Source organism: Diaphorina citri, unplaced genomic scaffold (assembly GCF_000475195.1).
Source record: "Diaphorina citri unplaced genomic scaffold, Diaci psyllid genome assembly version 1.1 scaffold530, whole genome shotgun sequence".
Taxonomy (NCBI): Eukaryota; Metazoa; Arthropoda; class Insecta; order Hemiptera; family Psyllidae; genus Diaphorina; species Diaphorina citri.
This window is the reverse complement of record NW_007377964.1, coordinates 91573-118961: the sequence shown is the minus strand read 5'-3', so window position 1 is coordinate 118961 and position 27389 is coordinate 91573. Positions and strand designations below refer to the sequence as shown.

The following is a 27389-nucleotide window of genomic DNA, read 5'->3' as shown; positions in this document are numbered from 1 at the left end:
CGCGGGTAGCTTGTCGCCGAAAAGCGGTCCCTGCAGATGCTGGATGGATGGATGGGCGACTGTGCGATTTTTAACAAATTGAAGATTTTCGTTTCATCAGTGCTGAACTACAAGTTACATCCGAGATCAGATCGTTCACATACAGTGTAAGACTGAAGGTACATAGGTATATCTGACCACAGAAACCACTGCTCTTTGGCTTCTTCCTTCAACTAATTTGTTTTCCTATCTTTCTGTTTCAGGAGACCCTTGAGAGCATGTCCTCATCCTGAGTGCACCCTTAGTGTCCATCATGTCCTGAGTGCACCCACATCCAGGCTGCTGGTCAACTAGAGAATGTCTGACCTCTGCTCGACCTTCATCTTCATTCTCTTCCTCTCTTCTATCTTCTCCTCCGAAGGCGAATCTTCCAGACAAGGTAAGAGACAAGTAGCTACTCAGTTATTATCCTCACAAGCTGGAGTAAAGACAAGTATAGCTAATCCATTTCCTCATGAGGCCGATGCCGGCCACTCACGCCCAAACCGCTGATCTGCTAGACTGTTTGAGAGGCCAAGGGTCCGAGCGTGTGGGGCAGAAAAAGCTTTTGGCCTAGGTGTCTCAGACTGTCTGCTAGACCTAGGTTGGAAGGTTTTTCGGCTATACACGTGATACACGTTCCAATTGTCTGACACACCCAGGTCTGTAAGACCGCGGTCTATCAGACCGTCTGAGCGTGATTGGCGGGCATAACAAATAGCTACGGCCACGGAGGAAGTCCTCATCCTGAGTGCACCCTTAGTGTCCATTCCTCCGTGGCCGTATAGCTATTTGTTAATAATGTTAGGCTACGTCCACAATCCTTTTAATTCCTGCGCTAAACCAGCTGAATGCTATTTCATGTTGCGAAACTAAAATCTCCCTAATTTTTCACCCTTGCTTTTTTCTCCCTCAAGAGAACGGATTTGAAAAATGGGCTCAAATTAGCGCTTTCAATTTCAAGCAGGGTCAATAAATCCTATTACCGGTCAGGGCCCCAAATAGCCTCCCTTTCTCTAATTGGCGCATATGTTTTTCTTCGTCTCAAGCGTACTACGGTGGTAATTAGTTTTCTAAATTAGAAAAATTAGTTGGGGAAGTTTGGACAAAGTGGGGATGGTGATTGAATAAAAACGTAGTCTAATTGGGGAACTTTTTTTTTCCGAAGCAACGGATGTAAGGTCAACTTTATCGGAGAGGAGGGTATGTTGGGATAAGGAGCTTGTGTATGTAAATGTGCTGTATTGAATGTTGTATGTACGATTACCATGAAGTTGAAAGGTTGCATATTATGTACCTTAACTTCAACCATAGGAGGAGGTCTTAACTTCAATCATAAGAGGCGGATGGTACGATTATTTTATTATGAAAACTAGGTGCATTATCTCTGAGGAAATGACTGACAATACCTAATAATTAATAATCAAAGGATGAGACTAATCTTGATAAAACGAAAACGAAACAGCCTTAGCAACCTTGAAAAAAAAACAAAAAAAAAAAAAAAAAAAAAAAAAAAAAAAAACAATATTAGGTAATGTAATAAGAAAAACAAAGGGAAGACCAGGAATAAAATAAATAACATCGAAATGTACCGGGGAAAAACACGGGAAATACGGAAGTATAACGGTAACAGAATAGGGAATGAAAAGGTAATAGGACAGGCCAAGGAAGGTAATAAGGGAAAGCCTCCAGCTGCAAACCTGGGGAAATTTCAGAGTTGGAGGGGCCAAGAAGGGAAAAAAGCACACAAATTATGTGCCTAAACTCGGTGTTTATGGGCGCCGTTTTATTTTTTAATAAAGCGGGCTAATAATTCAATTTGAGAAAAGCTCAATATTGTTTAATTAAAAACGCTAAGGAGGCGGGAAAGTTCCCTGCCTTACGTCTAGCGCCTTGAAAACTTTGCCCCCAGAATAAAACACACTTGAAGCTTTGAAAGTTTTGGCTGGGAAAGTTCCCTGCCTTACGTCTAGCGCCTTGAAAACTTTGCCCCCAGAATAAAACACACTTGAAGCTTTGAAAGTTTTGGCTGTTTTTAGATTTTGCTTTATAGGTTACTGCTTTTCTTCGTGTTTTTGACGAGCTCTTTCGTCTGATTTCAACAAGTTCTATCGATTTAGGCGAGAATTTCAAGTGTATTAACTTAACTTATCTTTGAAATTACTCTCAAAGACCTTCAGGAGGTCGATCAGGACCTTTAAAGAAGCCAAGGAGTTTTCTGAACGGTCATTTCTAGTTGTTTATCAAAGGAAAATTCAGAAAAACAACTTGAGAGCTCTTCTCGAGAATTCGGACGAAAAAAAGAAAATATACAGAAATAGAAGTAAATGTTCAAATTTAGGCGAGAATTTCAAGTGTATTAACTTAACTTATCTTTGAAATTACTCTCAAAGATCTTCAGGGGGTCGATCAGGACCTTTAAAGAAGCCAAGGAGTTTTCTGAACGGTCATTTCTGGTTGTTTATCAAACGAAAATTCAGAAAAACAACTTGAGAGCTCTTCTCGAGAATTTGTACGAAAAAAAGAAAATATACAGAAATAGAAGTAAATTTTCAAAATGACTGAATTCCAAGAGAGAGAAATTTTCTATCGATGCTGAAAAGGTGTCAGGAAAAGGCTGAAATATTATTTTAAAGGCTTTCTTTCTCTTCCTTCATTTCACTTTACCTCGTTAAGTCTTTTTTAATTAATTTTCCTTACTTTTTTTAATTTAAATTAATTACACCACACTTTTCATCAATTTAGGAGAATAATAATTTAAAACAATTTTTTTTTCCTCGGTGGGTTTAGTTAGGCAGAATTTTCTTTTTCGGTGCTGGATGTAATAAATAAAATTATTTCTGTTATTAATCCAGAATAGGTGGGGCTCCCGAAATGTAGGACCTGAGTAGGACTTCAAGGCTCCGGACTCCGTTCAGACTATACAGATGGCAGACAACAACGCCACATTGCCTAGTGTCTACTAATTTACTGAGAAAAATGAATCAACTATATTTTTCTTTCTTAATTTATTTCAAAGGAATTGTTCAGTTTGATGTCCTTGTCCTTTTCCCTCCATCTTTTTTCTAAGTCACTGGGTAAACGATTGAAATGAAAATTACGAGACGAGTGACTGGGATTTCGACCCACATTTGGTACGTCAAACATATTTCGAATTCTTCGCCTTTTTTAGGGGAATCTTTCAGATTATTTTCCAAAGGAAAATCAAATGAATTATAATTCTTCTCAAAACACAATCAATCATAACCAAACATAGCTTCCTTCGAATTTGAAGCTAGGTGGAAGAGAAAGCGGAGGAAATAAATGGTCTTGCTTAAGATTGAAACAAAGAAAATGCAACAAGAATGCCAAGATAAATGTGATTTTAAAGAATTATCATTTTTCCGAGGTTCTTTCCAACAAGAAAGTAGCTTCTCGTTGGAAAATGAGTGAAAATTTGAAAAAGAATTGAAAATAATTAATAACTGCTTTCTTTTGAACATTCCTTGGTAATTTCAATTTTTCAACAACTAAACACAAGAAGCAAGAAATACTAAGCACTAGATGTTGTAAAGGTGATGTAAAGGACTGTAAAGGTTAGCCCTTAGCCCGGTTCGCAAGGATAAAGAACGTCCTTTTCAAGTTCCGTTTATGTACAGGGTGGTCCAGCGTTACCTGACGGTTTTGATTTGCCCATTCATTTGTTATAACTTGTCGTAGCTTGTTGAAATTAATATCACTAAGTTCAGAATTAAATGAGCTTTTGTTACAATGTAGTCGTGGACCCCACAACATCGAGCTCTCGCTGTGGTGGCATTTCTTAAAAGTAGTGAATTTTTGACTAATGCTCAGAGGAAGTTTTGCGCCCATTTTGATTTTCCTCCCTCCTCACCCGATCTTAGCTCATGCGACTTTGTATGGAAAGTGGAACAACAAAAGTTAGTGGCCAGTGGAAGTAGAACAAAAAAAAAGTTAGTGGGTAATGAAACCAAGAGAAGAAAACACTCCTAAAGCTCACCGCCACCGTCCCTTAGTTTTGAGAAAACTTCTGGAAAAAAGGAAACAAGAAACTTGTCGAAATGAAATTAAAAAAATAAAGAACTTCTTTATTAATTTATGTTTTTTAAGGGGGAAGAAATTGTGCAAGAATAAAGAATTTAATATGTATAAAAAATATTATTTTAACTAAAAAATAATGAAATATAACTCCTAATAATAAAAGTCGTGATTTCCCCAACGGTTTTTCTCTCTCTCTCTTTTTTTTTTTTTTTTTTTTTTTTTTTTTTTTTTTTTTTCCTCCCCCTTTTTTCCTTTTTTTTTTTTTTATTTTTTTTGTTTATGTTTTTTCTCTCTCTCTCTTTTTTTTTTTTTTTTGTCGAGAAAAATACTGAAGTTGTCTTCATTTAGTAGCAGCAAAGAAGCATACAGATACTTTTTTAATTCCTTTTTCTTTACTTGCGTTTCGTTATGTGGTTACTTCCCCACAGGATACTTATTGCGCCTACCGCCATCGTCAGCGCCAAGTGGTTATACAATGTGGAACAACTGCTGGTGGCAGAACCAGAATAGATAGTTGTTCCTAGAAGAGGTGTTGTAAAACGAGACTAGTTCCTAAAAGAGGTGTAAACGTCCCGATTAGGGCCTTTCCTTCAAATTGGGATTGGTGATTTGACAAGTAGGGTTGCTCCAAATTTTCGATGTCTGACCTACAGTAGGTAAAGGAGAAAAATGAAGCTAGAGAAGTCCTGTTTCTAAGTACAATCCTGATTTTAGCTGATCTTCCTGTTGTCTTTGTCAGAAAACTTCGTTTCTAATGGTTGGTACGTTGGTAGTGCTGGTATTACTTCTGCTTCAAGATATTGCTTCGATAGGTATTATGCACAGAGCCAAAAAAACTTTGACCTCCGGGGTGCAAGCCTAGTGTGATACCCACTCGGCCACGGAGGTTGCTATCCGTCTGGTGAAGTCTTTCGAACACGCTCATTGACATTTTTCCCGTCTGCTTCTTCATTTTATTTTAATTCCCCCGCTGTGAGAGAAAAAATAAGGAGAGCTAAGGAACAGCACGCGAAAAGTGTGGCGTTAATTCTCCAAATGAATCTTTGCTCCCTACTCCTCCCTACTTTGCTCCCTACTCCTCCTTACTTTGTTCCCTACCCCTCCTTACTTTGTTCCTTACCCCTCCTTACTTTGTTCCCTTCCCCTCCTTTGCTTTCCCTTCTTCGCCTCCTTTCCTGCCTTCTCCTTCCTCGTTTGCTTCGCTTCCTTCTCCTCCTTTGCTTCCTGCCCCTTCTTTTCTCTGTTCCCTACCCCTCCATCTCCTTCGCTTCTCACAATTCCTTCGCTTCCTACCCCTCCTTTTGCTCCTTATCCCTTCTCCTCCATCGTCCTTAGTTCCCCTCCCGCTTTTTTTATTCATTCGACAAGTTTTCTTTCCACTGTTTTCATTTCGGATTGAAATATTTTTGCTCTTGTTTTGTTCTCGAGGAAATGTGGTGGGGGGGTAGAAGCAACTGTGAAGAATTCTCATGGATTTGCTTGGTGGTGTTGCGAATTTGAACCCCGTTTTGTATGAGAACTTCATCAACTCTTCCCGAAACCTTGGAAAACGGGAAATCTTGTGATTTGCGAGGAGCAAGGACCTGTTTTTAGGTTGCCCCAGTTTTTGGCGGATAGAGTCAAGTAGAGTACGTTATTTAATCTGTTAGCTTCGAAACCGATGTTTCATTAGGTAAATAGGTACTTAATTTTAATTTAAACAAATCAACTGCCAAAGCCCATGTGTAAGACCGGCCTCTCATGTTCCGACCACCGACTGTCTGAGACACTCAGACCACCTGCCAGACCGTGGTGTATCTCGGAAAAATAAACCAGTGACATGACTTGTACGGGCACACGTGTCTGCAGGTAGCACAACACAATGAAAGCTTCTTGAAATCTACCAGAGTGCCAAATATTTTCTTCCCAATTTGACAACACCTTATGCAGACTTGCAGAGACATTACATAATGAAATTTCCTGTCCGTAGGAATTGCTGCATGTTTTCCAAATTCGTAATCTCCGGTATATAGGTCAAGAAAGTTTGCAAGTTGCTTGCAGTAAAACTTTGTCAGTCCAATATGGAAAGTATAGTTCTGTCTAAAGAGAAAGTCGTTACAGTTTCAGTCTAAAGAGAAAGTAGTTACAGTTTCAGTGTAAGTAGAAAGTGGAGTGACACTTCTATCCCGTAGTGATGCACTGATATTGCAGAGCTTGGGGAATTCCGCTGGGATGTAATTTAGAAACAAGCAGACGAAACAATAATGGGAAAAGGAGAAGAAGAAGAGGAGGATGAAGAAGAAGAAGAAGAAGGAGGAGAAGAGAAGTTTTAGTTAGAAAAGTGGATCATTTTATTAATCTCAAGAGCTGGCCAGCGTTCCATAAAAAAAAAAAAAAAATCACGAAAGTTATGACGTAATATGACAGACGAAAAACCTTTAAAAACCTTGCACGACCATTAAAATAATCAGTTGTTGTGACGTCAAAAATTTCGGATCTGTGAAATGCAATTGGTGAAGTGTGAAGTTGCTCTCAAAAACGCAGCCCAAATTTACCTCAGGGCTATATGGATAAGTAGTCAAATAACTTCATCCCTGAAGGCCCCTTGAGAAAAATTCCCGCTATTGAGAGGGAATTTTGTGCTTCCCCCCCCCGGATGAGACCCCGATATTTCCTATCACTATGTTGGTTACATTTATCCCATATCCCTCTGAACCCTTTCCTCCCTCCTGGTTGACGGTTCGGGGATTTGGGGAGTTTCTCACATAGTATTATATTTCAATTACTTTTCCCTATTATTTTCACATTCAGTCATTCACCAAAGCCTCCACGAGGCGGAGGTACTCCATTTTCAATTTTTTTAGGCTCTCTTTTTTTCAGTTTTTTTTAGATTTTTCTCCCTTTTTTCAGATTTCTCCCTCTCTTGTACCCTCAGTTCCCCTTTTGGTTTCGTTTTGAATCCCGCGAGTGATGAGCTGGAAAAGGGATTTCGGATTTCCCGTCACCACGCGAAAAGAACTTCATGTACATACATGGGGGGAGAATCAGAAAACAACTGGGCCTTCGCCGGGGATTTGAGTTGAACTTAAAGGAGATTTGCACACTATCCGGGACGAGGAGGAGAGGAAGCTTCGCCGGGGATTTGAGTTGAACTTAAAGGAGATTTGCACACTATCCGGGACGAGGAGGAGAGGAAGGGGGGGGGGGGGGGGGGGAAGAGGTCCTTCGGCCTAATCTCGATAAAAAATAAGGACGTTGAAGCGGTTGAAGCCACATTTCAAAATCAAGAGAATGCAAATCCTTTCAGCTAAAATCTTCGAGTCGAGCGGTCTAGGACAGGTTTCGTTATTTTTGGTTCTCATCAGCTAGGAATAGCTCTCAGGTGATGCCTACAGGTAACAGCGCGACATCCTTTTGCCCTCATTTGTGAGATCCCCAGATACAGTGTTACACTGGCCGCAATAGTGCTGAGTTGTTAAAGTCACTTTTACACGTGGCAGCCACAGATACAGACGGCAGATTTTTCTCGAGAAAGCTACCAGGAGTTTGGAAGGTGGAAGAGGAAATACCTTACAGTATTACAAAAGTCTCCCGGCGCACGGTGTCTCTGGAGGAGGAGGAAAAGGAGGAGGAGGAAGAGGAGGAGGAGGAGAAGGAGGAGGAAGAGGAGGAAGAGGAGGAGGAGGAGGAGGAGGAGGAAGATGAAGAGGAGACGAAGGAGGAGGTAAAGGAGAAGGAGGAGGAGAAGGAGGAAGAGGATAAGGAGGAATACAGGCGGTAGACAGGAATAAAAGGATAGGCCCGTTTGTAATAAAAAGGAATTAGCCCGGAGGTTTTCCGGCCGCGCTGTGGATATCCCTGTTAAATCCTTTAGTTTATTGTGTTTAACCCAGGTATATCTTTGTAATAAAACCTCCGGGAACAAATTGCCGCGCCAGGAATATAGTGGGTTGGGGACAGGAAGAAAGTGGGATGGGGGACGGGGTGGCGAGGTTTCGGATGGGTATTAGAGGTTTGGGAGACAAAGGGTTTGCGGGGATCTTTGAACTAGTGGGTATAGGGGCCAGAAGAATGGTGCGGGGTGGGGACAGTTCGCGGGAGGGTGGCGAGGTTATGGATGGGTATTTGAGGTTTGGGAGGGTGACAAAGGTTTAGAACTAGTGGGTAGGGGCCAGAAGAATGGTGCTAGCGGATTCGGGAAACACCCGTGCCAGATTTTATCCTGAACGAATAAGGCCCGTTCTCGGAACGGCTGGCTTTCTCCTATCCTCCGCCTTCTCTCTTCCATTCCGAGGCGATAAGTGTTATTGTTAGAGTTCCGTCTATCAATATCTTAAAAAAGCGAAATTTCCACTACCCATTCAGGTCAGCCATGACGAGACCAGACGAGAAATTTCTCATCTCTGGAAAAATAACGAGACAGAGCTTTGTCCCTTCTTTATTCTCGTGATTTCACGAAGGACGGAACAAAACGAGGGAGAAAAATGTGCAACGATGTTACAAAATGGGAATGAGGGAAGTTACACACGAAGCACATGGGAAGAAGAGAGGGAAATGGGACGGATGAAGAAAGGGAAATGGGAAGGATGAAGAGAGGGAGAAAATTCCGGGAGAAATTGCAAACGAGAGGAAAAATTAAATAAAAAACGAAGAAGAGGATGATGAAGATGAAGAAAAATAAGAAGAAGGAGAAGAGGAAGAAGAAGGAGGAGGAGAAAAAGAAGAGCCTTGGAAAATGAACGACTAAAAGCTCTTGATGAGGAGCTGAAGATTTTAATTCGATTGAAAAGTAAATGAATAAAAAAACGCACGAGTGAAGAGTTTCCTACAAACCCATCCTGCCCGACCCATTCTCTATTTACAACCCATTCCATTCAACCCATCGTACATCCCATACTCTTCATACAACCCATTCTATCCCATACTCTTCATACAACCCATTCTCCACAACTCTATTCCACACACACACATATTTACACTGTCCCCTACCCCTTACTCTTTCATGTCTTCAAGTATGTTTCTGAAGATACAGTCCGGAGTTAGGTACTATCCCGACTTCCCAGGGATAGAACTTTGGATACTCTGTGGACAGCTTTAGAAGGTGCGGGTATTATGTTCAATTCTCATTCTGTCGTTTTGCGAACAATGACTTCCCAGGGATAGAACTTTGGATACTCTGTGGACAGCTTTAGAAGGTGCGGGTATTATGTTCAACTCTCATTCTGTCGGTTTGTGAACAATGAGTTTTTGAGGAAATTAAGGAGGACCTAATTTCTGAGCACTATGAAATTATCTTTGATATCGATTGTCGGACATTTAGTGACATTCATTTGCTTCTGCTTAAAGGCTCGGTCACACAGAACGTGGCCGCAACGAACTCTGTAATCTACGTAAATAAATTGTAAATGCCTTACACAACCCATTCTATCCCATACTCTTCATACAACCCATTCTCCACAACTCTATTCCACACACACACATATTTACACTGTCCCCTACTCCCCACTCTTTCATCTCTTCAAGTATGTTTCTGAAGATACAGTCCGGAGTTACTATCCCGCTGGACCGATTGCAATACTTTCTCATTACCTTGTATAGGTTCCCTATACGTAAAGGTAATAGAAAGTAAAAATGGAATGAAAATATCTAAATTTGAAAATAGGTATAAGTACCTAAGCTGATACCTATTGAAAAATAGTGATAACAAAATGCGTAGATAGGTACCTATTCGATCTCTTTGAGCCCCTAACCCAAATCCCTATGGTAATAAGCTCACAGCGCGTCGTGCGATATTGGTAGATGACGTCATCACGGGAGTACAGTGTTGTCGCTAGGTATGATATCGGCGTGCTTGAGACTCTCATGTTCCGAGAGCTGTATCTCACGATCTAGTGAACGCATTTTCTTCGTTTTAGTCTCAATATTTTTTTTAATTTTTATAGTTTTTTCTGAGATAATAAAAAAAAATCATGAGAATCACCAATTCCATATTTCGATATGATTCGTCCAAATTCAAAAATCTGCTTTTCCATTGGCTATTTACACTCGTAAGATACTCATCCATATTTATCAGTTTATCATCTTTGCATATTGGTAAACAATGTTCCAAAAAATTGCCCCGGGTGAGGATCGAACTCACGACCTTAAGATTATGAGACTTACGCGCTGCCTACTGCGCTACCGAGGCTGAGTGACGAGGTGGGAGCGGAAATGTGAATTTCAAGAATGACATAAAACGATAATAAAATACTAAACAATACCTACCTAATTATGTAATTACCTAGGTAGGTATGTATGTTATGTACCTACCTCTGCTCTCAATACATAGATAAATACCTACCTATATGAGTCCCTAATACTAATCCCTAAATAATTATGTACCTATAGGTAGGAGAGAGTATATAGGTATCTAAACGATTTGTTTTTACCTAACATACTCTACACATTAAATAATTCGGATAAAGAATTCAAAAGGTAGGTAGGTATAGAACAGGGCTGTCCAACCCGCGGCCCGCGAGTTCATTTCTGCGGCCCGCCGTAGTAGAAGAAAAAGGAGTAGAAGCAGAAATGGAAGACGGCTCAAGCAAACAAGAAGAAGAATGGACGCAGAAGAAGAAGGAGGAGGAGGATAAACAGGAGTAGAGGGAGGAACAGGGGGATAAGAAGAAAGGAAGAAGAATAAGAAACAGGAGTGGAAGAAGGAGGGGAAGGAAAAGAGGGAGGAGGTGGAGGAGAATAAGAAGAAGGAGGAAGAGGAGGAGGAGAGTGAGAAAGAGTAGAAGAAGAGGAAGAATGAGGAGGTGGAGGCGGCAAAACATCAGTAGAAGAAGAAGAGGAGGAGGAGGAGAAGAAGAAGAAGAAGAAGAAGAGGAGGAGGAGGAAAAAAGAAGACGTAGGAGGAGGAAAGATAATAACTCCAACGTCAGCAGAATTCATTATGGATTTCCGAGAAATTTTTGCAAGGAATTTCGCGATCCCAGGAATTAGGAAGGCTTCAAGTCAGCCTGAGTAAAAAAGGCAAACTGCAGGGAATATGAAAATCTTCTGGAAGAGCCTAGATCCGGAATTCCGGATGGGGATAGCTTCGGATATTGGCCAGCCTGTCTGTTGGATTGGAATGCCGCCTATCTTCCGAATATCAACCTGAAAATCCTGAAATACAGTTTGGCTTTCTTGGCTGCTGTCTCCTTATTCATGAAGGTACTAAATATTGTATTGTTAAAACTGCATTTCAAATCAATTTAAAATATTAATATTGATGCGTGAGAATTTTTGTAAGAGATCAGGCTGCCTTTTAAGTCTTCTTCTAGAAGGCAATACCTACATATAGTAGAAAGTGTGAATTGTAACTGGAACAACCGCAAAGGTATTAATTATCACAGTGGTTGCTTTAAACTTGAAGGTATCACACTGGTCATGAAGTTCTTGTGTGAATTGTAACTGGAACAACCGCAAAGGCATTAATTATCACAGTGGTTGCTTTAAACTTGAAGGTATCACACTGGTCATGAAGTTCTTCAGGCTGCCTTTTAAGTCTTCTTCTAGAAGGCAATACATAGTAGAAAATATTTTCAGTGTGAATTGTAACTGGAACAACCGCAAAGGCATTAATTATCACAGTGGTTGCTTTAAACTTGAAGGTATCACACTGGTCATGAAGTTCATAGAATGGTAACAATAACAACTAACAATTACCAGGAAAAATGTCTGCCAACTGCCAACACAGGACTGGACGTTTCACGTTTCTCTTTAATTTGATACGTCAGTCGTACCTGTCTGGTCTACCTGACAGGGAGTGGCTGGCCTTCCGCGAATCTGCGAATCTGGTTCACATCCAGAATCGTCCATCTAATGGCGCATGGCGTAGCTTTGTAAAATGGTAAGCCGCCTTCTCTGTAGGAACATCATGAATTTCCTAATTATGCCTAATGTACCTCGTAAAATTTTGAGCATGAAATATGAAGAAAAAAACATTCGAAATATCAAAGAGAATACTTGAAAGTTTACAGGGTACTGGGGGCACTCATTAACGTACTTAGCCTTTCATTTCTACAGGGTCATTAATGTCATGGATCATTTCGGAAGTTATCAAAGATGAAGGTTCTGCCGTTCTGCTGTAATGTTCTTCTTCTAGAAGTTTTAAATATGAATTTATTTTGATTATTTTTTTCTTCTTTCTCCCCTGTATTCGAGAATGTCTATAAAAAACTTTTGCTTGCACCTAGGCGGGTATAGTGAACTTTCACAACTTCTTGGATACAACTCAGCACAAGTCTTACCACTCACTGATTTTAATCAACTTACTTTTGCTTGCACCTAGATGGGTTTAGTGACCTTACTTTTGCTTGCACCTAGGTGGGTTTAGTGACCTTACTTTTGCTTGCACCTAGGTGGGTTTAGTGTACTTGGAAATTAACGTACTTAGCCTTTAGTTTCTACAGGGTCATTAATGTCATGGATCATTTCGGAAGTTATCAAAGATGAAGGTTCTCCTGTAATTTTCTTCTTCTAGAAGGCAATATATAGTAGAAAATGTGAAGATACTTGCTCTTACCATCTGATAGTTCCACTGATAAAGATAGATACCATTGGTCAGGAACCAAATGATAAACCATCAGGGGAGCGACATAAAAGTCGTAGAACTTGAGCAACCGATATACATAGGTGTTTTTTGAGAGATCTCAGGCTAAAAAACTCCTTGCATTGTTACTAGTGCTCTATCTGCTTGACTCAAATTGTATTTTACGCTGCTTACGGTAAGGTCAGCCACCCACTATCAGGTGTAGACCTGACAGGCGGACCTAATCAAATGTACCTGTCCTGATAGTGAGTGGCTGGCCTAACATTTTTTGCATATGCGACCCTGTACTTTCACTACAACAAAACAGTAGTAAATGTATTCATGTATTCTGTTTCAAGTATACTTTTCATTAGAGCTCCTTCAACTCCTCCATCCACCACCTCCAACCTCCATAATCTCCATTTCCTCCTCCCACTCATCTTCCTCCTCCACTCATATCCTTCTCCTCCCAGTCGTCTTCCTCTTTCACCTCCATCTTCCTCCTCCTACTCATATTTCCTCCTCCACTCATATCCTTCTCCTCCCAGTCGTCTTCCTCTTTCACCTCCATCTTCCTCCTCCTACTCATATTTCTCTTCCTTCTTCTAGTCCTACCCCTCCTACAACTTATCTTTTTCCCACTCCTTCTCCTCCGCCTCCTCCTCCTCTTAAAATTCATCTTTCTCCCACTCCTCCTCCTACTTCTCCTCTTTCTCCTTCTCCTCCTCCTGTAACTTACAGTCCTACTCCTCCTAAAACTCATCTTCCTTCCATTATATCCCTCTTTCTGCTGCTCCTCCTCCTCCTCCTCTTTCTCCTTCTCTCATTCTTCTGATTTATGAAAATATCAATTCCTCCTCCACTCATATCCTTCTCCTCCCAGTCGTCTTCCTCTTTCACCTCCATCTTCCTCCTCCTACTCATATTTCTCTTCCTTCTCCTAGTCCTACCCCTCCTGCAACTTATCTTTTTTCCCACTCCTTCTCCTCCGCCTCCTCCTCCTCTTAAAATTCATCTTTCTCCCAATCCTCCTCCTACTTCTCCTCTTTCTCCTTCTCTTCCTCCTGTAACTTACAGTCCTACTCCTCCTAAAACTCATCTTCCTTCCATTTATATCCCTCTTTCTGCTCCTCCTCCTCTTTCTCCTTCTCTCAACCTTCTGATTTATGAAAGTATCAAAAGCTTCATCAACTTCCTTCCTAAGTTTTCCCGAAAATTTTCCTAATCTTTTCTAATTCCTCTCCCAATCTCCCATAGGTATTGTTCCAGATTTTTTTTCCGAGAGATATTCTGCCGTTGAAATTTGTCAGCTTGTCTGCTCCCTCTGAGTAGTTAACCGTAGTTAGTATTTTATTTAAAAAATTTGATTTCCTTTCATATCAGAAGAGAGAAAACAAATGGATGTCAATATTGTCAATACATTCTGAAATAAACATTATACGATGGCGATTCCAGAGGAGCATAGGCATATTGGGGCCCCCCAAAAGATTTCGCTTGTGGGTCCCCTTGTGCATTGACGGATTGGCTCAAAATATGGGAGTGGGATTTACGAAAGTGGTCGATTCGGATACCGATTTTCTCAAATCCCGTTTTCTTCATTCGATGGACCTCGCATGAAAGCTTGAAAGATATACCTACCTATTCTGATGGCCGTCATTCATTCTTTCATGTGAATGGATCCGATTTTTCATTATTCATGTGTTTTTATCTTTTATCCTTCTCCTACAATGTTTATTACAGATTGTCAAGGGAGTAATGGAAAAGATCCTCCTCTCCCATTTACCTACCTATCGTTTTTGACAAGGGAAATACCTCCCAATACTAAAGTAGCTTTCGTATCTAAAAAGGTAAAAAGCTTCAACTCGGAAAAAAAGTTCTATCAGAAACTGTCAGTCGAACAAAACTTTTGACTACAGTGCAATCATATCACCACGGGGGATCGGTGTGAAACCAAGTAAGGCCCTCTCCAAAATGTAGACTAGAATATATTTTGTGTATCCTGTCCAAATAGGACTATTATAAGAACGAGATCCATTCACTCATTCACATTTCATAGTTCACACACTGATCGTTCTATCTCGAGAACCACAACACCTAGAAAGCTTAAATTTGGTAGGAATATTCCTTTTATGGTCTGGGTGTGCAATAAGAAAGGATTTTGCGAAAATCTAAACCGATCTTGAGATATGATCAATTTTTGATCGCTAAAATCTCCATAAGAAATACACAGAGTGCAGAGACTGCGGGAGAGAAAACTTTTCCTCGCTCGCCTAATATTTGAGTTTCGTTTATGTTTTTAGTTTGATAAATACAAGTTCGGCCATGCCTTTTCCACAAGTTTGGCCATGCCTCGGGATGAACTAGCGGGATTCCGGAGCGAAGCGACGGAATTCAGCTAGTATTTACCATAAGAGGAAGTCGTTCTTGCAAGGAAAGTCTCTTCATACATTCTGCCCGGCAAAAAAGAGTGATGTAACTGTAAGTAAAGAAGAGTCCACCTACAATACCTACATAGTCTGCACTTTAATGCGAGCAGTATAAATAAGCATTATTTAAAACTTTTTCCACCAAAATCCTTTGATCATTCTCTCTCACCTCATATAGGAAATGATGATGATAGAAAACCATGCTTCGTCAGGATCGAACCGATAACCTTCTGATTACGAGAGGAGCACCCCAACTTCGTTATATCAAGACAAAAAAGTGAGAAAACCCCCGCAAAACTTCACCGAAACTCCTTAAAGAAGAGTTTTTATAGGACAGGGGAACCATACAGGTTAAGACAAAAACTTATGACACGTTGTCAAAACTATTTGACTCTGTGGTACCCCATCTCGAACTTGACTGAGCTTTTCAAATAGATTTATTAACCCTTTGAGTCGCATTGGGATATTTTGTAGGTGGCGATTCACGATCTTCTGCGTATTTTTAAGAACTTGGCTATTTATGACAGGATTCTCAAAGAGTGGGCTCGTCCACCCAATCAGAACATGTATCGCCATCATCCCAGACGAGGTCAGGCCGGCCATACACTATCAGGTAGACCTGACGGGTACGCCTGAACAGGTGCGTCTGTCAGGTCTACCTGATATTGTATGGCATCAATATTAAGTCTTGTCAGGTCTACCTGAAAACATTAAGTCTTTCAGACGACCTGATGTCCTGTTAGTGAATGGCCGGCCTCACTTTTACTTTGAGAAAGTGCTGTTGGAAAGGGTTAACCTATCCTATCTTTCCTATACCTGAGTGCTGTCACTAGAGGGCATACGAGAAACTGGGAAGAAAGAAGAGAAAAGAAAAGAGGGATAGGCGAAAGTAGGAGAGAAGAGAGCGGTGAAAAAGAAGAAAAATGATTTCCTTCTCTAAATAGAAAGAGAAGAAGACGAAGAAGAAAATGAGGAAAGAAGAAGAAGAAGAAGAAGAAGAAGAAGAAGAAGAAGAAGAAGAAACGTCAAACTTGTGAAAGTGAATAAAAAATGAAAAATAAGGAGGAGGAAGAGAACAAGAAGAAGAAGAAAAAACCTGGAAAAAACTCAGTATGTCACATTGTGTCAGCCATGCATTTTACATTTCATCTCATGTTTACTGCAACCAATTTTCATAGAAGACCGCTAAGTACGACGGTGAAAAAAATAGTTCTCGTGACCCTCTGACAACACTGTACTTTTGCAAAATGTGGCAACACTGGATGAGAATAGGGTATGTGCTTTTTTAATGGCCACTTTTCCAGGATAACCAAAATAATCTGACCAAGCTTCTTAGGAGATGAGAGTATCAGGAATCCAGGACGTTCAATGGACCAAAATCCTTCGATCTTACCCATTTTATATGGGTCCCATCGCTGACGATCAACCAAAGTCAGTACTTAAATTGTGTACGCAATGTGCTATCGAAATATTATGTACATTCCAATGGCTGTCATTGTACCTAAGCTTGTTACACACTGCACAGGCTTAACACGGGGAAACCGAATCAAAGAATCCTCACATTTCAGACAACATTTACACACTGCACAGGCTTAACACGGGGAAACCGAATCAAAGAATCCTCACATTTCAGACAACATTTCCCTTTGAATGCGAACAACTCCCTCCGACCTTTGTGACTGTGGCATTCAAAGCTCTCAGCTTTTCACACTTTCAACCCACCCTTACACGGATTTCTGTTCTATTCAAATCAATGTGATTTATTACGCCTGTCGCCAAGAGAAGGAATGAACTTCAACGTGTTGGGAACATCTTGAAAAGAAGAAGAAGAAGAAAAATAAGAAGAAGGAGGAGGAGGAGGAGGAGGAGAAGAAAAGTAGTACCTACCTACCTACCTAAAAAAAAAAAAAAACTACAGAAGTTTTCGTGTGTCGATATGCCATGGTCTTGCCTCTTGAACGTGGAAGAATAATACCCACCAATCACGTTCAAACCATCTGACAGACATAGATCCGTGAGACCGCTGTCCGTCAGGCGGTCTGAGCGTGTGTGGCGGGCATTATACCTACATGGTGTCTTTCTTTCCAGTTTCCATGTGTGTTCTTGCTCTCCATGTATTTAGCTCTGTCCCCATCCCCACAGCACTATTCTTGAATAAAACAAAACGCCAAGTGACCATCTTCTCTAAACTTAACCAATTTTCTTTCCCACAAAACTTCCTGGCAAAACGAGGTTGCCTGCAGGGGGAGTATATATGAATTTATTTTGATTATTTTTTTCTTCTTTCTCCCCTGTATTCGAGAATGTCTATAAAAAACTTTTGCTTGCACCTAGGTGGGTATAGTGAACTTTCACAACTTCTTTGATACAACTCAGCACAAGTCTTACCACTCACTGAGTTTAATCAACTTTTTACTTGGATCTACTCATATTTCTCTGCCTTCTCCTAGTCCTACCCCTCCTGCAACTTATCTTTTTCCCACTCCTTCTCCTCCGCCTCCTCCTCCTCTCAAAATTCATCTTTCTCCCACTCCTCCTCCTACTTCTCCTCTTACTCCTTCTCCTTCTCCTCCTCCTTTAACTTACAGTCCTACTCCTCCTAAAACTCATCTTCCTTCCATTTATATCCCTCTTTCTCCTCCTCCGCCTCCTCCTCTTTCTCCTTCTCTCAATCTTCTGATTTATGAAAATATCAAAAGCTTCATTGACTACATTAATTATTTAACTATTTATTAAAACACTTTCGAATTAACACCTTCAATCCCCTCTGCGAATTCTCCTTGAAGTTGTATGTTGTACATCAAGTGTTCTTCTGTGGAAGGGGGGATCCTTGCGCTTTTGAAATTCTTGGAAAAATAGACTACATTAATTATTTAACTATTTATTAAAACACTTTCGAATTAACACCTTCAATCCCCTCTGCGAATTCTCCTTGAAGTTGTATGTACATCAAGTGTTCTTCTGTGGAAGGGGGGATCCTTGCGCTTTTGAAATTCTTGGAAAAATCTTGTGATAACAAGCCTAACAAGTTTGACATCATCCTTATTTCATTTTCTTATTTCTCTTCTTGTTCTTCTTCCTGCTTTCCTCCTCCTACTCCTTTTTCTTCGTGTTCTTTTCCACTTCCTCCTTCTTCTCCATCTCTTCCTCCTTCGTCATCTTTTCCTTCTTCTTTCCTTCATCTATTATTTTTTTAGCTCGTTCTTTTGCTTTGATGTCTTTCTGAAGGCATCAAGCCGTCAAGAAGCTCTTTGAGATCATTTTGAACGTAAGCTTTCCTCCTCCTACTCCTTTTTCTTCGTGTTCTTTTCCACTTCCTCCTTCTTCTCCATCTCTTCCTCCTTCGTCATCTTTTCCTTCATCTATTATTTACTAGCTCGTTCTTTTGCTTTGATGTCTTTCTGAAGGCATCAAGCCGTCAAGAAGCTCTTTGAGATCGTTTTGAACGTAATCATCTTACCTTCTTATTTGATAAGATAATACCGCTTGACGCCGCGTGCATCCAAATCTAAACGAACAATCTGGGGTTCTTGCAAAACTTTTTATGCCTATATTTCAAAACATGGAAATTCAACAGCGATGAATAAGAAACGCCGCGCCGCGCTGAAACAACTGAACTCCGGTCGCCTATGTTTGGACACAAAGGATCTTTCATCGGATACCGGTGTTTTCTGGCCTCACCCAGGCTCATCATCTCAGCATCAATATCTAAAAATCGACATCGTCTGAACCCACACTGCCTCGATAACATAAATTCACCTCGTCGGCCGAATCTGTTTGGACACACCTTAAATTCTTTTCTGTAAAGCTACTCATTTCTATTGTTCACCACACTCTGTACTACTGGAAAATGGCACGACTTTTCCGAAATTTTCTTTCGCCAAACGATGTAAACCGCGTTTTGCATATTGCCTTATGGCCAGTCAGCTAATTTTCGCACTCCTTATGGCCAATCAGTTGAATTTTGTGTAATCAGTTTTTTAGGTATACCCCTTCAATTTACTGAATGACGTACATCTCATGGACTCCTGCATGCAGTATTGTTTTCTTGGTCGTCCTCTTGTCTTCTTTCCTTGGAGGCTGGATAATGTGTAGCCGGGTAGTTTTTCGCCGGACGGAGGGTACAGCCTGATGCGTCTCGTGATATGTCCACTAACAGCTGAAAGCGACGTGAACCCCCCCAGAACTACTTGTGCATTCAGCACGGGGCTTGCTTTCCCTTGAAAACAATTTGAGTAAACAAGAGAAAAAATATCATCTTACCTGTCTTCCTTCTCCTCCCCCGAGTTTACATTTCCTTGATTTCCTGCTTGAATATTGTACAAAAACTTTCCAGATATAAACATTCCTGCTGCAATAAAACAGGTAAGGAATGAGCTCTATCTGCCTAGCTTTACAAATGCAGTTTCTGGGAGTTCTGCCTTGGCAGTTTCATAAATTTGCCTTTTCTAAAGACAATAAAAGAGAAGAGGAATAGAAATAATAGAATGATACTCGATGAGGCGTGGTTAATAATTATTGTATTCTTATTTGATAGATATTGTGATAGAAATTAGTGTCCGCCCTACACTTGGAGTTAGACCACGCTACGCCACTGGAAGCCACTCATTTCTATTGTTCACCACACTCGACTACTGGAAAATGGTACGACTTTTCCAAAATTTTCTTTCGCCAAACGATGTAAACCGCCGTTTTGCATATTGCCTTATGGCCAGTCAGCTAATTTTCGCACTCCATATGGCCAATCAGTTGAATTTTGTGTAATCAGTTTTTTAGGTATAACCCTCCAATTTACTGAATGATGTACATCTCATGGACTCCTGCATGCAGTATTGTTTTCTTGGTCGTCCTCTTGTCTTCTTTCCTTGGAGGCTGGATAGTGTGTAGCCGGGTAGTTTATCGCCGGAGGGAGGGTACAGCCTGCGTCTCGTGATATGACCATTAACAGCTGAAAGCGACGTGAACCCCCCCAGAACTACTTGTGCATTCAGCACGGAGCTTGCTTTCCCTTGAAAACAATTTGAGTAAACAAGAGAAAAAATATCATCTTACCCGTCTTCCTTCTCGTCCTCCCCCGAGTTTACATTTCCTTGATTTCCTGCTTGAATATTATACAAAAACTTTCCAGATATAAACATTCCCGCTGCAATAAAACAGGTAAGGAATGAGCTCTATCTGCCTAGCTTTACAAATGCAGTTTCTGGGAGTTCTGTCTTCGCAGTTTCATAAATTTGCCGTTTCTAAAGACACTAAAAGAGAAGAGGAATAGAAATAAGAGAATGATGCTCAATGAGGCGTGGTTTTTGTAGACACGTGCAATGCACCTTGTTAGTAGCTTAGTACTGTGTTTTCTGTTTTCTGTAGACTGTTGTAGAGGTGGTTGTTATTATTATTATGTTAAGGCGGTCTCTTCCTGATCCCTTATGTGCCGCGTCCATTTTAATTTAGGACTATTGCACTGCCTTTGAACATGGTTATTGGCTCTCCCCCATTTCAAACACTCCTGATCCTCTTGCGAAGCTCAGGAGTGGTTTGATTGGGTTCGAGTGTATGCGGTTACTATCTCTTCTCCTGATGGATGTCCCAGGGTACTGAGTCTTAGTAATGAAAGCGCAGGGCAGTCAAAGATGATATGAGAGGCTGATTCCTCCTCCTCTCCACATCTTCTGCACCTGGTTGTGCCATGGTATACTCCGATGGTGTTTAGGTGTTTCCTCAGATAGCAATGTTCCGTCAGCATCCCGACAAGGTGGTTGTTCCTTACCAGTGTTGTTGAACTGTTTGAGGTCCTTGTAACTTGTTACCATTTCAATAGAAGGAAAGGTTCTTATGGTCCTTGGAGTCGCTAAATATCCTGTTATAAGTATTATAGGCTGTTGATAGTTGGTTCAAGCTCAAACTATGTATAAAAACTTCCTTCAACTCTTACCTAACATAATAACTAGATATGTATCGCTTACTAGTCTTAGTAGTAGTGAAGAAACCATTCTTACTCAAACAGTTAAACCACCGAAATTAAAACTTTAAGTAGAAAAGTACCTTTTTTTACTTCAACAGTAAGAATGAACGCCTTGTGTACTTTTCAAAAGGCACAACTTCTCCACTCCTTCATTATCATCTGTTATTTTAATCATAAACCTTTTTAATTAATACTTTCCTTATTAATTAAAACATATCTTATTCAAAACAGCTTGAAAAAGTTCCCAACTTAACGATCAAAAGTGCATTATTAACGAAAACCGGGAAACTTCTCAAAGATGTGTGCAAACGTCTCGGCAAATAAAGCATTAAAGCAGTTTTCTAACTATAAAGACCGACTTGTGCAAGTTTCGACCCGACCCACATTTGGTGCAATTATGCAACTCGAAACATCAGGGGGTGACTGCAGAGGAAGGTGGGGATGAGGGGGTGAAAGCAGGGCTGGCCAAAGCGTCACCAAGCCCCGCCAGCAACTTCTACAATGACCCCTGGGCCCCTTCTCGTAGGACGTCCCTCATCCATTGGGCGATAGGAGACACAATACTTCCCATTATAGGTGCTGGGTCAACACGAGAACTCCAGAAAGTAACTCGTTGAAATATTTGCAATCGAAATACCTACGAGTATGAGTGCATTTTTTTTTTTCAATGGTGGGTTTCGAACTCGGGGCCTTCTGCATGGCAAGCAAGTGCGTTACCACTGGGCTAACCGTGCCCTCAGGTACTGGCATTTTCCTTTGGAGGGGGGCTCCTGCTTTCAGGCCTCGTTGAAGAGCCCAAGGCAGGGGCTAATGGGAGCGACGTACCCCCTATGAACGCCCCTGTTTTGAAGTTAAATGAGGGACGGGAGAAAAAGAACTTGATATTAATTTTCAAAGTTCGTGATGTTTTGTCTCCAACGAAATAACAAGTTTTAATTTATTTATACTCCCCCCTGCAGGGCAGGCAACCTCGTTTTGCCAGGAAGTTTTGTGGGAAAGAAAATTGGTTAAGTTTTGAGAAGATGGTCACTTGGCGTTTTGTTTTATTCAAGAATAGTGCTGTGGGGATGGGGACAGAGCTAAATACATGGAGAGCAAGAACACGCATGGAAACTGGAAAGAAAGACACCATGTAGGTATAATGTGATGGCGAAAAATCTAGAGACCTAGGCCCAAACAGACTGTCTGATAGACCTAAGTTTCAAGCATTTTTCGCGACACACGTTAAGACCGTCTGACTGACAGCGGTCTCACGGACCTGGGTCTGTCAGATGGTTTGCCCTTCAATTTACTGAATGACGTACATCTCATGGACTCCTGCATGCAGTATTGTTTTCTTGGTCGTCCTCTTGTCTTCTTTCCTTGGACGCTGGATAATGTGTAGCCGGGTAGTTTGTCGCCGGAGGGAGGGTACAGCCTGCGTCTCGTGATATGACCATTAACAGCTGAAAGCGATGTGAACCCCCCCAGAACTACTTGTGCATTCAGCACGGGGCTTGCTTTCCGTTTTATAGACATTCTCGAATACAGGGGAGAAAGAAGAAAAAAATAATCAAAATAAATTCATATTTAAATTTAACCTTAGCGTATGCTCGTCCTCTTCAGCCCTGATTTGTTTCCAGAGGTCATAGGAAAATTTCAGAGAGAAAGAATACTTCTTTCGAGGTGAGAGAATACCTTACGGTTTCTTCCCTTCTTTATATCTTCAGACCTAGAACCACATACGATGGTTATTTATTAAAGGGAAATGTTCTTACTTAGTATTTATTTGTTATTTTATGAAAATAATATAGGATAAACACAGTTTTTTGAAGCAAAAATTGTGGATAGTCGACCGAAATCAATGGATGTCTGGAACGCACATAAAGTAAATCAAAGGTTTTTCGACGGAATGACGAAAGTTTATTGTGTGTTGTGTGTTCATGTTCATGTTTCTGTTCATGTTTGACCATAGCTAAGACGCTCACCCACAAGTGTCTAAAGCTTGAGAAATCCAAACCTTTAGGACCAAAGAGGCACCTTTACGGTTTCTTCCCTTCTTTATATCTTCAGACCTAGAACCACATACGATGGTTATTTATTAAAGGAAAATAATCACAGTTTTTTAAAGCAAAAATTGTGGACAGTCGACCGAAATCAATTGATGTTGACTGGAACGCACACAAAGTAAATCAAAGGTATTTCGACGGAATGACGAAAGTTTATTGTGTGTTGTGTGTTCATGTTTCTGGGTGACCATAGCTAAGACGCTCACCCACAAGTGTCTAAAGCTTAAGAAATTCAAACCTTTAGAACCAAAGAGGCAAGATATTACCGAGGCAGGTTTTCCAGAAATCCAGAGGCTTTTGTTTTTGTTTTGTGTTTCTTGAATATTTTCCTTAATATTTTCTACTATGTATTGCCTTCTAGAAGAAGACTTAAAAGGCAGCCTGATCTCTTACAAAAATTCTCACGCATCAATATTAATACCTATTTTAAATTGATTTGAAATGCAGTTTTAACAATACAATATTTAGTACCTTCATGAATAAGGAGACAGCAGCCAAGAAAGCCAAACTGTATTCCAGGATTTTCAGGTTGATATTCGGAAGATAGGCGGCATTCCAATCCAACAGACAGGCTGGCAAATATCCGAAGCTATCCCCATCCATATCTGGGCTCTTTCAGAAGATTTTCATATTCCCTGCAGTTTGCCTTTTTTACTCAGGCTGACTTAAAGCCTTCCTAATTCCTAGGATCGCGAAATTCCTTGCAAAAATTTCTCGGAAATCCATAATGAATTCTGCTGACGTTGGAGTTATTCTCTTACAGACAGACAGTTTTCTGGGGAATTTTCATCGTAAAATTCTAAATTTCGACGAGGACTGAGACTGAATACCTATAGTAGGAAATAGTTTCTTCTGCTTCTTTCTCTTCTCCTCCTGCGTCCTTTTCTTCTTATTTAATTAACCACCTTCTTTTTTCTACTCCTCCTCTTCCTCCTACTTTTTCTATTCTCCTCTCCTCCTCCTCCTCCTCCTACTTCTTTTTTCCTCCTCCTCCTCCTCCCTCTTCTTCTACTGGTGTTTTGCCACCTCCACCTTCTCCTTCTTCCTCTTCTTCTACTCTTTCTCACTCTCCTCTTCCTCCTTCTTATTCTTCTCCACCTCCTCCTTTTTTTCCTTGCCTCCTTCTTCTTCTTCCTTTCTTTTTATCCCTCTGTTCCTCCCTCTACTCCTGTTTACTTGGAATTTATTGTGATGATGTGGTGCACCATTAGAGTTTGAAATTTGTTTATCCGTGCCCCGTGCCTGTCTGCAATGTGCATTACATGGGTCTTATTCCTACAGAGAGGGTGGGATGCGATTTCCTTCCATCTGTAGATTTGTTTGTCTTCTTTCATCTGACGTTTAATTCGTCTGTTTTCATTTTATAACTCTTAAGAGTCTTAAGGTGGATTTTACTAATTTTTTTCAGCTACTAGAAGGCCTGTTAAGCTAACAACCTGTTAAGTTCCATTTGATGTGTATAGGCTTAACAGGGCTGGGTAACAGGCTGTTAGGATCTAAAAAGAAGGTTGGTGAAACCCACCCTCAACCAATTTGTCCGTCCAATTTTGATGGAATTTCACGAACATAGGTATTCAACACGGAAAGGAAATTTACTCGTTAGATTTTCAGGATGACCGGACCTTTGGGGGGGTCCCATGGGGTCCCTTTTTTTGAGTTCTACAATTCTGAAACACACTGTAACCCCGAAGGTTGCCTCGTGGAACCCATCCATAGAAGCATTTGCTTTTACGGGTGGATATGCCTTTTCTTTCATGACTTTTTATTCGATGTTTTGTGTATAGCAAATTCAATGAATGGAACTTTTTTAGCTCTGGTTGTTAAGACTGGTAGACTGATTCTTTAGGAGAAGATGGTGGAGGAGGAGGAGGAGAAGGTATGTAGGTGGTGGAGGTCGGAAGAGAAAGAAAGGAGAGAGACGTCATGATATTGAAAGGTTTTCCGAGTATTTTGTTAAGTATATTTTCTTTGCGGCTCGCGTGGGTTTTATATGTGGGACTTCTTTTGTATCCTTATCTTTATCCTTTTGTATATCTTTAATTAAACCAGGACCATCATCAGAGTTTAAACTTGGTTTAAGTTTAGCTTTTGAATTAGGCAATCTTGGGTTAATACAAACTTTCCAGCCCATTAGGTTGCTTGATCCAAGAGTTAACTGAAAACGACTTTTTACTTTCCTTATCCTATAGGAAGGAAAGTAATGTAATCGGGTCAAATTTTCGATGGTCAGTTTTTAGTGCCAAAACACGTTTTGAGGTCCCTAGAGCTTAAATACAAAGTTTTAGCCATTAGTCCGTGTGTGCTTTCATGACTTTTTATTCGATGTTTTGTGTATAGCAAATTCAATGAATGGAACTTTTTTAGCTCTGGTTGTTAAGACTGGTAGACTGGTTCTTTAGGAGAAGATGGTGGAGGAGGAGGAGAAGGAGGAGGAGGTATATAGGTGGTGGAGGTGGGAAGAGAGTTTTGGGAAGTGGGATAGGACTGACATGGAGGGAGGTAGGGAGGCATGAAATATTGGGAAGAAAGGAGAGAGACGTCATGATATTGAAAGGTTTTCCGAGTATTTTGTTAAGTATATTTTCTTTGCGGCTCGCGTGGGTTTTATATGGGACTTCTTTTGTATCCTTATCTTTATCCTTTTGTATATCTTTAATGAAACCAGAACCATGATCCGAGTTTAAACTTGGTTTAAGTTTAACTTTTGAATTAGGCAATCTTGGGTTAATCCAAACTTTCCAGCCCATCAGGTTGCTTGATCCAAGAGTTAACAGAAAACGACTTTTTACTTTCCTTATCCTATAGGATCGGGTCAAATTTTCGATGGTCAGTTTTTAGTGCCAAAACACGTTTTGAGGTCCTTAGAGCCTAAATACAAAGTTTCAGCCATTGATCCGTGTGTGTGTCTGTCTGTCCTTCTGTCTGTCTGTAAACAAAATATCTCGAGAACGGTAAGAGCTGGAGACTTGAAATTTTGCATGCAGCTGTCAAATGTGACAAGGATGCAACACGAAACCTTTGGGTAAGATTGGTGCAACGCTTGGCGGCATTTTGGCCGCTTTTTGGCGATTTTCGGTGTAATTCAATAATATCTCGGGAACGGTGTGAGTTATAGAGACTTGAAATTTGGTGTGTAGTCCCCAAATGTGACAATAATGCAACACAAAACGTTTGGTTGAGATAGGTGCTGCGGTTGGCGGTAATTTGACAGTTTTTTGGCGGTTTTCGACCGCTTTTTAGTAAAACACGTTTTGAGGTCCCTAGAGCCTAAATACAAAGTTTCAGCCATTGGTCCGTGTGTGTGTCTGTCTGTCTGTCCTTCTGTCTGTAAACAAAATATCTCGAGAACGGTAAGAGCTGGAGACTTGAAATTCTGCAAATGTGACAAGGATGCAACACGAAACCTTTGGGTAAGATCGGTGCAACGCTTGGCGGCATTTTGGCCCCTTTTTGGAGGTTTTCGGTGTAATTCAATAATATCTCGGGAACGGTGTGAGTTAGAGACTTGAAATGTAGTCCACAAATGTGACAAGGATGCAATTTTACAAAGCTACGCCATGCGCCATTAGATGGACGATTCTGGATGTGAACCAGATTCGCAGATTCGCGGAAGGCCAGCCACTCCCTATCAGGTAGACCAGACAGGTACGACTGACGTTGACGTATCAAATTAAAGAGAAACGTGAAACGTCCAGTCCTGTGTTGGCAGTTGGCAGACATTTTTCCTGGTAATTGTTAGTTGTTACCATTCTATGAACTTCATGACCAGTGTGATACCTTCAAGTTTAAAGCAACCACTGTGATAATTAACACCTTTGCGGTTGTCCCAGTTACAATTCACACTGAAAATATTTTCTAACATGTATTGCCTTCTAGAAGAAGACTTAAAAAGGCTGCCTGATCTCTTACAAAAATTCTCACGCATCAATATTAATTAATACCTATTTTAAATTGATTTGAAATGCAGTTTCAACAATACAATATTTAGTACCTTCATGAATAAGGAGACAGCAGCCGAGAAAGCCAAACTGTATTTCAGGATTTTCAGATTGATATTTGGAAGAAAGCCGGCATTCCAATCCAACAGACAGGCTGGCCAATATCCGAAGCTATCCCCATCCGGATCCCCGGATCTAGGCTCTTCCAGAAGATTTTCATATTCCCTGCAGTTTGCCTTTTTTACTCAGGCTGAAGCCTTCCTAATTCCTAGGATCGCGAAGTTCCTTACAAAAATTTCTCGGAAATCCATAATGAATTCTGCTGACGTTGGAGTTATTCTCTTACAGACAGACAGTTTTCTGGGGAATTTTCATCGTAAAATTCTAAATTTCGACGAGGACTGAGACTGAATACCTATAGTA

General features: G+C 40.7%; 1 protein-coding gene and 1 non-coding gene across 2 annotated transcripts in view; one reads left to right on the top strand and one right to left on the bottom strand.

Annotated features, from left to right (window-relative positions):
- Window positions 1–246: 246 nt before the first annotated feature.
- Window positions 247–27389, top strand: part of LOC103509786 (discoidin domain-containing receptor tyrosine kinase B-like) — a 108824-nt gene continuing 81681 nt past the window's right edge. Inside the window, exon 1 of the mRNA XM_026824043.1 lies at window positions 247–418. Coding sequence (XP_026679844.1) covers window positions 337–418 — 82 coding nt within the window. The 5' untranslated portion in view covers window positions 247–336. The remainder of the gene's footprint in view (window positions 419–27389) is intronic.
- Trnam-cau lies at window positions 10150–10222 on the bottom strand. Its single transcript has one exon. It is a non-coding gene; the product is annotated as a tRNA-Met (tRNA).